The following is an 11,069-nucleotide window of genomic DNA, read 5'->3' on the forward strand; positions in this document are numbered from 1 at the left end:
AATTTTTTTATGTTGACTACATACTGTAAATGAACTGTAAATGGATGCCAAATAAACAACTTTAAATATTCTAATATGAAATAAAATAAATTAAAAGCTGCTATTTGTAACTCCAAAAGCTGCCATCTTTTTTATCTCACTGTGGTCATTATGTTTCTCTTTGTGGTCAGCATGTGTAGCCGTTTTGCATCTCTTTGTGGTTGTTTTGCATCTCCTTTTGTTTGTTTTGTGCCCGTGGTCGCGTTGTGTCTCTCTGTGGTCAAAAGCTCAGCTCACGTGTACAGTACAACAACTATGTAGCAGATCGATGACCCTGAGGTACAAAATCGATTCAGAGCAAAAAGAAGAAAGTGAAAATAGAGGTCAACAATGACTCAATGCTAGATGTCCTTTCACCGTCCGAGGGTGAAGGACAGTCAGTCAAAGCAAGGGAGAGTGTTTACTCTAAGCAGTGAATCTGAAAGACACAGTAGTCCAGCCCTGAGCTCCCTCCTGACTGTAAAAGCTAAATGAAGGTGAGGCACAGAAATATATTGGTGATGGAAGAATGCATTGCAGTACCATTTGTGTGAGTCACCCTATCCCTATATTGTTACTGTATTGCTTGACATCAGAGCCAATCAGTGCTCATCATGTCAAGCACAGACTCCAGTCAGAATGACACGGGCATAACAATTTGTTAATATGTTATATGTATAATTACTGACACTCACACACTTCAGTGCTCAGAGCTGGAAGCTGGTGAATAAGCGTCTCCAGTTTCCATCTGCATGCATTCTGCTCCTTCTGTGTCTGCACTCTGTCCTGGGTCAGCCAGCTTTCTTTGCCACAATAATCAAGGCCCATTTGATGTGATTACTGTGGCGTGAAGGGGAAGAGGGGAGACGAATGAAAGCACATTTTATTTCACATGTTGGAATAACATGACTTAATAGATTCCCCCTTCTTACAATCTCTGTAAATCTCTCCAGAGACTGCTGGTTCATTCATCAGTCCTGGCAGGGATTCAGAAGGAGCTTTGACTGACAGCTTTTGACATGGGTAGAAGGCAGTGGCATTTTCCCCAGTGGTTAAGGTGTCCCCCTGGCAGTGCTTCATATGACACCCTGATGTTTTCAGTCAAGGATGAGGTCAGTGTATAGTTGAACCTTGACCTCAAATGTTGGCGGATTGAAGCGAGGAAATATGCTTGAGGAATAAAAGAGATGGGTGAGAGAGGAAAAGAGAGGATTTGAAATGTTGAGAGACACATAAAGACAGCGAGGGAGTGGTAAATAAAATAAAAATATTAAGATAAAGGCAACTGAGCAAAAGATTGTGAGAAGCAGATTTATTCGACACAAAAACTCCTACACACTCTCACTTGAGCCTGCACCTCGGGCTTTGAGGGAGAGAGGAAACAGAGAGATAACCGTATCCTCTTCTTACTTTCTCTCTTCTTCTCTGTCTCTTTCTTATTTTGTCATCTCCATCGATCCTATATCTACGCCTTCCTCTGTCTCTCTCATACAAACTTACTGAAGGACTACAGAAAATGTGATCTTGACTCTCTGAGGGGTTTAAATGGGCTGAATGATTGTCTTCTCTTGAACGTGTGGGTATGATTATGGAATATTAAATTTGAAAATGAAGGCTTGAAAGTGTTAGAATGATTAAATACTATGTAATTGATTGGTCCTCTTAGAGCTCAAAGCAGTTCCTCATTGAAAAACCTTTACTCCAAACCCCAGTCTCAACACATGAGATAAATTATCTTAACATATCCACTGGAAAATAAACTGTAAAATATTTGCACAAAAGCTTTAGTTTAAACTGTTTTTGAAACAACTAACAACACTGTTTTGTTGAAAAGGAGGTATATACAGAGCAAAAACGAGAGTTAATTTAAGGTCAGAGCCTGAAATTCGAGGCATAGATCATTTTAATATTGAGGACATTTTTTTTTTATCTACTGTTCATCTGTCGGGGCTGAGACACAACAATAAAGCTGTCTATTATTTTATGATTGAATTTATACTGGGGTTCTTCAAAAGTCTCCATCAAAAATATGAGATGTGAATGAAAGCCTGCCAAGAGTGTGCAGAATTTGAATGATAGAGATTTAATATGGAGGACATATTTCACTGTGACCAAAAAGGTTCTGAATAAAACATTTTGTCACAGTTTTTGTAGCCAGGCGTGCAAAAGCCTGCCCCATCATTTAAGTTAATAGTTTATTGACTTACAGTTCAAAGTTGAAATAATTGAGACTCATTTTTGTTTTCAACATTACATTTTTGTATTCAGTAGTGAAAAGTAAGTACATTTGTTCAAGTACTGCACTTAAGCACAGTTTGAGGTACGTGGGCATACATACATACATTTTATGTTACTTAATGCTTCTCCTCCACTACACTTCAGAGGAAAATATTATGTTTGACTTCACTACATTTATTTGACAGCCATGGTTACTAGTCACTTTTAAAGTTTACATAAAAACAACACATAGGCTTATGAAATATAACGCATTGGTAAAGATTCAACCTGTAATTCCCAACATTTTTGGCTTGTTATCCCCAAAAAGCAGCATTTAGTTGGTGCCCCTTGTCATGTTTCAGATGTCTGAGCTGTTAGCAGTTGCACCAAAGAGACATTTCACTGCTAAACTTTTCAAGGAGTTTAAAATAATGGTTCAAGGCCCAAAGAGGTCCCCCACCACCACCACCACCACCACCACCAAAAAAAAGGAAAACAAATAGTTGTAGAACATGTAGTTTTTCTTCTTTCCTACCCTATTAACCATTGCCAACGGTTGGGAAACACTGGATTAAACTATTTAAATGTATCTAGTTCATTCTAGCTATGCTAGTACAATGCACTGATGCATCTGTATTAACAATCTAATAATGTCAGTAAGACTGTATATCAGCAGAATGAGTATGTTTACTTAGTATTCTTTGCGGATAATACTTGTATGTTTTTACACAAATAGGAATTTGAATTTTTACATTTGTGTATTAGTACTTTTGCATAAATAAAGATCTGAGTACTTATTCCACCACTGGTTGTTTGTAATAATTTAGTTTAATATAGCAAACCTCCCATAATAAAGTGAGACAGAAGGATTTATTTGAAAAGCAAGCCCTGCTATCAATAAGAAAGCAGATCTAATGAGACTTTTTGAGGAATAAGCTATGAGGAATAGTTCCTCCTCCACAAAGCAGCACATTAAACTCAACCATGTGGGAGAAGAATGAATCAAAAGCAGCCCTGCTCAATGAAAAGCAGAAAGTGAATAATCTGCAGATCATACTGTGGTTAGCACAAATAATTTAGAAGGAACTGCCTCACCACTTCTGAACAAAGTTCAGATGACATTTGTTATTACAAACATCAAGCTTCTTCACTCATGCTAATAAGATATGAGCAGGTGTGTGTGCACCGTCAGAGATACTATTCAGGACTGATGGAGTTTGCAGAGCGAGAAGACTCCAATTATTTCCTTATTTCCCCCTAAATCAGATATGCGGCACAGAAATGAAATCTTTCCCGGCAGGTAAAGGATAAAGACTGACTGTCAACAAATAATGTAATCCTGTGACAAAAAAAAAGCTGTGACATCTGAACGCACCCAAATGTGCCACAGTAAAGGCATGTTGTTGCTTACATGGGATTATAAGGCATTTCCACACAGTGAGAAGTGATGATAAATAATCACAATAATACAGATCACAAACATAATTGAACAGAGGATGATACCCAGGCACTCAATAAGAACCTGCTGGATGAGGATAATGATAGACTAAATAGGATTATAATCATTTTGCAACATTCCCACACAACCACAGATGGATCCCACAAGTGAGGGGTATTAATAAGGAAAAGTCTGTGATTTCACAATATTGTAATCAGCAGAGAGTGGTTGTGTGTGCTTTCAAGGCTTTTGTTAAGCTTCCTAAATCCTACAAATCTGCTGTGTGAGGGTGTGGAGGATCTGTAGAGGCCTATGACATGATCTACAGTATAATAACATATTGGGAGTACCTGAAGAGCATATATTTTAGTTTCATTAAACCCTTAAAAGCATGCAGAATGAAGACACAGCGTGTGTGAATACAACTGTAAAGACCCAGTCTGTACAGGCAATCTCATGGGCTTTCATGCGCATGTTAATCTCCAATTGTTGGGAGAAAAAATATGTGATCAAATAATAATGTGCTGGCTGCTGGGGAGTAAAATATCTCGGAATGAAAGATCCTATTTAGGAGTAAACAGTTCCAGTCATGCCTGCAGCCTGTGGTTATATTTGTAAATGATTGCTGCAATACAGTACAGCAAGTCGGAAATTCCTTCCAGTGATCCTAAATGTATTTTCAAATGCAGCTCAAGCCTGGTGTCTTAAACAGGGTGGCCAGTAAATGACATCTGAAAGAAGGGATTATCCCAGTGGCACATCCCGAGGGAGCAATAGCTGATACTAAAACCTTCACTTAAGGTCTTCTCATTCAACAGAATGAAGTGCAGTGCTACAACCATTATCATGTCTACTTAAAAGTGAGTGTTGGGACTGAAAAGGGCCCCACTGTCAACAACTTAGACTTGCCATAAACTCATTCTGGATGTAATCATAAATTTACCATTATCGTGCCTTTCTTGTGTGCAAAATGCCTGTGACAAGGAGCTAACTTATATACAAGCACACATAAAAGAGAATTCATATAGAGCAGCTTTTGTCTGCAGCCGCTATCAACTTCATTAGACACACTGGGAAAAGAAAACCTTCAGCACTACAAGGCAAAGCTGTTGCACAAGGGCACAGCTTTAACACTGATTTTATGTTCTCCCAGACAGGGATGTTAATGATGCAGCCACTGACTTGATAAGAGGAGATTCATGTAATGGTGGCGAGGGTGGTGGCAATCAGTGCTGAAAGCACATACATTTCTTTCTTGGCTCAAACAGCATCATGTTCTCATATACTCTGTAGTGAGAATTAGTAAGCAGTAGGCCTATTTCAAGAGGACACAGAGGCATGGGTTGAATGTCACAATTCTATCGATCCACACTGCATGGCATGGCAGTGAATGTGTGTGATCAATGACTATAGACTTGACAATCAATTGTAACCTTTACATGAAAGCATTGGTCCTCACGTGTGACAAACATTAACATTTTTTAAATATAAACAACAGTGTTTGTCACTAGTACATCGAAAATCACTGTAAAACTCACAGGACACTTATACTGTTTCTATGGTACCCATTAGGCTAGATTTAACTCTATAGTAACTATAGTAATATTAAAGGGCGCGCCATTGATTTGTATAAAGTTCAGAGGAGTACTTCCCAGTCTGTGACAACAGTTGTATAATGTCTTCTGTGGCTCTGGAGGAGCTATATGAAGTTTGAAAAAAATAACCCTTGGAGACTAGGCTATCTGCTGCCCAGATTTTGACATTCTTTTTGTTTTTTTCACCCTGTGGGTCAAAGAAGTACACATTGATTACCATTTAGAGTACGATTTAACACAGTGGCCATTAAAATCTGTTATGGTAAATCTTCTTTCATTATTTTTTATATAATTCTATGTAACTGTCTCTGGCAGCATGTGGTCATTTTGGTCGTTTGTTTGTTTGTTAAAGCTCCCATGGCACCGCTGTGTTACAGAGTAGCCTAAAATGCATCTTATATTTCTGGCTTAAAGTTTCTGGTAATAAAGGATATTTCACAGTGACACTGGAAGCGCATAGTTTATTTTCACCTGATGTTGTGTCAGTGGGTTGGTAGTTGGTGACTCCATCTCTCCTCACGGGGCTTCGCCTCGCCCCTCAGCACCACGATGCTGAGATCCCTTTGGGAGGGCGGTGCAGTGGGAGAGCTACGTGTTGCTGCGCAGCAACAGATAGAAAGAGGAGAGAGAGAGAGAGAGAGAGAGAGAGAGAGAGAGAGAAAGAGGAATTCCCTCGCACAAGCAAAAGCTACTGCCAGGGCGTGTATCAGATTCTATGGCTCTCAGAATGTGCTGTTATAAATGTAGCCGATACCTGTAGCTGAAGGAGGTGTAGGCTACAATCCAGTGGGTGCAGGATGTAAGGACTACCAGCTACAACAAGCCTTCGGGTATATCTGAGGAAGGAACGTCTATTTATTTCTGTCTGGAGGCAACATCATATTTGACATCGCGCCGAGTCCCTTTGGAAGAGGCTTCCTCCACTTCTGCCCAGACTGAGAAAATCAACCTGACAGAGAGGCGCCTGTCTGGACTCCAGGGGACAGAAGTCTCTGCGTTTATTATAGGGCCGCAACTTGGCAACAAACTGCAATATGCCATCACCGGAGTTGAAATGCAGAGTCTTCTTGTAGGGGGATTCGCTGTACTGGCCGCGCTTTAAAGTAAGTTCTGACGCGTGCTTTCGTTTCAACGAAACCAAAGGGTGAAAATCTTTGCTCTTCGTGTAATTAGCCTTTCCATAATTTGGGAGAAAACACGCGGTTGCAACAAATGGGCATTTTGTCGTTTACTTTAAAAACCAAGTGTGGTAATAATTAAAAGGATAGATTGAATTTAAAATAACTCCCTTTCTCCTTTTTCTTTCTCTCTTCGATTTGAATGTGCGTGTTTGTCTTTGTGTGGACTGTCTCTTTCTATCTGTCTTTGTCTTTGTGTCAACGTGATTTTGTCTGTCACTCTTTCTTTCCTTCTGTGCGCCGTGCGTCTATGTGCTTCCCTCTCTCCAGACATGACAGGTCAGGTCCTGGGGAAACCGAGCGGCGAGGCTCACATGGATAACAACGCCGCCATCAGCATCAACGTGGGCGGCTTTAAGAAGCGTCTCCAGTCCGACACTCTCTCCCGGTTCCCTGAGACCAGGCTTGCGCGCTTACTCCACTGTCAGTCCAAAGAGTCCATACTGGAGCTGTGCGACGACTACGACGACACAGAGAAAGAGTTTTACTTCGACAGGAATCCAGCACTCTTCCCCTACGTATTGAATTTTTATAACACGGGCCGGCTGCACGTCATGGCCGAGCTGTGCATCTTCTCCTTCAGTCAGGAGATTGAATACTGGGGTATCAACGAGTTCTTTATTGACTCTTGCTGCAGCAACGCCTACCACTGTAGGAAAATGGACCAGGACCGAGAGGACTGGGATGACAGAAGCGATGAAGGGAGCACCACTTCATCTTTTGACGAGCTGCTGGAGTTTTACAGCGACGCCACCAAGTTTGACAAGCAGCTGCTCGGGAGCGCACGGAGGCGCGTCTGGTTAATGCTGGATAACCCCGGCTACTCAGTGGCCAGCCGCATCATCAGCATCCTGTCTATCCTGGTGGTGCTTGGCTCCATCGCCACTATGTGCATGAACAGCATGAGCGAGTTCAGCGTGTTGGACAGTGAAGGGCAACCCACAGAGGACCCCCGTTTCGAGACTGTGGAGCACTTTGGTATTGGTTGGTTCACTCTGGAGCTGGTCGCCAGGTTCGCAGTGGCGCCAGATCTTCTGCATTTCTTCGAGCACCCGTTAAATGTGATAGACTTGGTGTCCATACTTCCGTTTTACTTGACACTCCTTATAAACCTGGTGGTGGAGAGCAGCCCGGCGCTGGCCAACCTGGGACGCGTAGCGCAAGTGCTGAGGCTGATGAGGATTTTCCGCATTCTGAAGCTGGCCCGTCACTCCACGGGGCTGCGCTCCCTGGGGGCCACCCTCAGGAACAGCTACAAAGAAGTGGGCCTGCTGCTTCTCTACTTGGCCGTCGGGGTGTCGTTTTTCTCAGTCATGGCCTACACGGTGGAGAAAGAGGACAGCGAGGATCTCTCTACCATCCCGGCGTGCTGGTGGTGGGCCACCGTAAGCATGACCACCGTTGGGTACGGAGATGTGGTGCCGGTGTCCATAGCGGGCAAGCTGACCGCCTCGGCGTGCATCCTGGCCGGGATCTTAGTAGTTGTGCTTCCGATTACGCTAATTTTTAATAAATTCTCTCTCTTCTACAAGAGACAAAAACAACTGGAGGTCGCAATGAGAAGCTGCGATTTCGACGAAGGGATAAAAGAGGTGCCCTCTGTCAACCTGAGGAACTATTACGCACACAAAGTCAAATCCCTCATGGCGAGCTTGTCAAACATGAGCCGGAGTTCACCCAGTGAACACAGTCTTAATGAGTCAATACACTGAACCAGTTTTAGCAGGACACCCGGCCAGTATGGGTGACACTGTTCATTCAATGTGGCTGCACGAGGAGCTGTCCAAAGTGCTGAAACTCTAGGTCGAAAGCCCACTTCTTCCACTGATGTCTGACCGTTTGCCTCTCTGTAGCTCAGTGCAATAATGTGTTAATCTATGTGTCAGTCTCAATGAGAAAGTAAGCAAATGTACAGGACAGCCTAAATATGATATTTCACTGTGCATTATAATGGCCCTTCACCAAATAGGCCAACATTTGGCCACACAAAATTAAAAAGACAAACAATGCTGTAGTTGTTTACATTCCTAGGTGGTGTCACACTGTAGTCCACCCTCCAGCTGTACTTGTTGTGATCAAATATGTCTGAAAGTATACTCCAGCTGTATCTCTTTTGAAGAATGTTGATGTGTAATTGTTATGTTGCAACAAGATTACTTCAGATGTGTGGTTAAAGCAAATTGTATTAAACAAAAGATACATAACACGCTTGCTCATGTTTTTCATGCACAGAGCCAGGGTCTTTTCGAGTCTTTTAGCAAGTGTGTCTTACAGATTGGGATAACACATGTAAGCCTGAAGGGGGGGGGGATTTATAGTAGTGACTGACACAATATCTAAAGCAGTTTGACAGGCATAGCAACAACCATTCAGAGCTGACATGTTGAACGCATTTATTCTGAGGGCTTGATTTTTTGGCTTCATCACCATTCCAGTTGACAAAAACAGTTGTTTGTTATAAATCAATATGCTTTGCTAATAAACTGTCAGGTATTCCACAATTAATTAACCGCCATGAACATGCTATCATGTTGGTAGCAAAAGCAGACTATTGATCAATCACAACTCAATGACACTTTTCCATGCGTTCTGCATACTGCTAGTCTTATCACTGAAGAGACTTGAGTAGAAAATATTTCAAATAAAGATGTGGCTACCCAGCCTATTGAGATACAATATACAGTAGACAGATACAGGCCTTTTCTCATTGCTACATTTCATTGAAATTCCATTCTACAAGTAATTTGTCTTCTTGTCTCCAGCCTGTAAACTTGCATTTATCCCTTTTTTTCTATCAAGTCTCAAGGTGGTCTGGATAAAACAAGTTTTCTTATTCCCGTGGGATGGACTGGCATTTTTGTACCCAGCTCCCTGCTTCTAGTAAGCATTGCAATAACCAGCGCTCACACTTGATGCAGTTGCAGCAGAATACAACAGAGAGCACTCACTTAGTGGCATGGTTTCGGTTTAAAGGACAAAGAGCCATTTGATACAAGCAGACAGCTCCAAAAAAGTCAATTCTTTTGTCATCTCATATTTCTGTACAGTTACTGCTGCATTGATTGTTTTAATTTAAGCAGCATTTTATTTTCCAGTTCTTAAAATGATTTGTATTGAACAGATTGGCGCTGTTTGATTGAATTAAATTGAATTCTCATGAAGATAGGTGTGATAGGTAAAATAGTACTGCAACACCTTTATCGACTGTCAGCAGTAGGTGATTTGAGGGGGGATGCCATACCCTTGTTAGCAAAATTACCAAAATGCATCCCCCTTGTGAACCTGCCATCCCCTCTCTCCATCCCCTAATAGTAGAGAGAGTGACGGGGCAGTGGGGTTGTTTAGTTGAATATGTTAGTCTGCCTGACTCATTGATCCTTGATCTGGCTGAGGTTTTGTGCAAGTGCACACACATTTGTGCGAGTCTATGGCCCAAATATGTTTATTTGTAGCTGCACCATTTTCTCTCAGTCCCACCCTTCTGTCAGTTTCATCTTGGATCTAAAATATTCTCTAAACTATATACTATAAATACTCAATACTATACTATATTGTACCCTATGTAGTCTATAGAGTAGTGTCACCGTCACATCACAGTGGCAACGTGTAGTTGCAGAAGAGTGAGACGATCATGGACGTACACTGCCTGTAGTATTCCTGTAATATTTCTAAGATCATTCAGTATTGTATTGCACCCTCTGTGTAGTTTTTACTAGAGGATAAACACTAACCGTCAGTGCTTTGTTTTTCTCAAGTTACAGGTAATTCACACATTTATGCACATTTCAACAACTGGAGCAATCAGAAAGCAGAATATGTATTATAATATAGGGTTGACATTTCTAAAATTCTTTGAATACCCACAAAGCTAAAATGTGTACATATAAAATCAAAACAATAACTGAGGTTTGATTCATTCAAGGGTTGAACTGGAGAATAACTGGGCGGCACAAAGGTAATTTCAGTGCACTTCAATAACAGGGTCATGATCGCATAGAAAATCATAATGAGAAGTCCACACATTGCCTGTTGTTTTCGAAGTATTTCTGGGGAGCTCATTTGAAATAGTATTTACCCTCAGAGGCCAATTATATCAGTCTCCTTTTGTTTACTCCTAAACCTTTAAAGGCTTCTCCCCCTGGAGCAAATCTAAAACGCCATGCAGCGCCAAACTAGCATGGAAAAATCAGTAAATGAGTTCACAGATACAGTGGGTGACATTTTAACATATCAACAAATGCATACCAACAGAGAACAGCAGTTAACATTTTCCATCTTAGGGAGGGGAAAGTAATTATAGAATTTGGAATAAGATTGAAATGTACTTCAGAACTGCAGGCCTAAGAGAAACAATAACAAGATTAGTAGATTTAGCCAATATCAACCAAATCTAAGTCAGTATTGTATGTGTGTGTGTGTGTGTGTGTGTGTGTGTGTGTGTGTAGGTCACTATGACACCTGAGGAGTAAGATGGAGCTGTCTGGCCACTCCGCTGCCTCCCCTTGGCTCGCCTGTATCATTACCCTCTCACTGTGTTGATAGATGTAAGGAAGGGCCCAGATCCTGCCTGGCACAGAGCTGAGTACAGATGGCAGCTCAGGTCATTAGAGGAAGGCCACAGCA

At 41.6% G+C, this 11,069-nt stretch overlaps 1 protein-coding gene across 1 annotated transcript; it reads left to right on the top strand.

Moving 5' to 3' along the window:
- Positions 1-6,718: 6,718 nt before the first annotated feature.
- On the top strand, positions 6,719-8,471 carry LOC123968794 (potassium voltage-gated channel subfamily S member 2-like). Its single transcript, XM_046045750.1, has one exon. The coding sequence runs from the start codon at positions 6,719-6,721 to the stop codon at positions 8,156-8,158; it is 1,440 nt and encodes a 479-aa protein (XP_045901706.1). The 3' UTR covers positions 8,159-8,471.
- Positions 8,472-11,069: the final 2,598 nt, after the last annotated feature.

The sequence above is a fragment of the Micropterus dolomieu genome, linkage group LG03 (assembly GCF_021292245.1).
Source record: "Micropterus dolomieu isolate WLL.071019.BEF.003 ecotype Adirondacks linkage group LG03, ASM2129224v1, whole genome shotgun sequence".
NCBI lineage: Eukaryota > Metazoa > Chordata > Actinopteri > Centrarchiformes > Centrarchidae > Micropterus > Micropterus dolomieu.

What these genes read in the sequence shown, in the direction of transcription:
- LOC123968794 (XM_046045750.1), top strand. Translation starts at nt 6,719, where the DNA reads ATGACAGGTCAGGTCCTGGGGAAACCGAGCGGCGAGGCTCACATGGAT.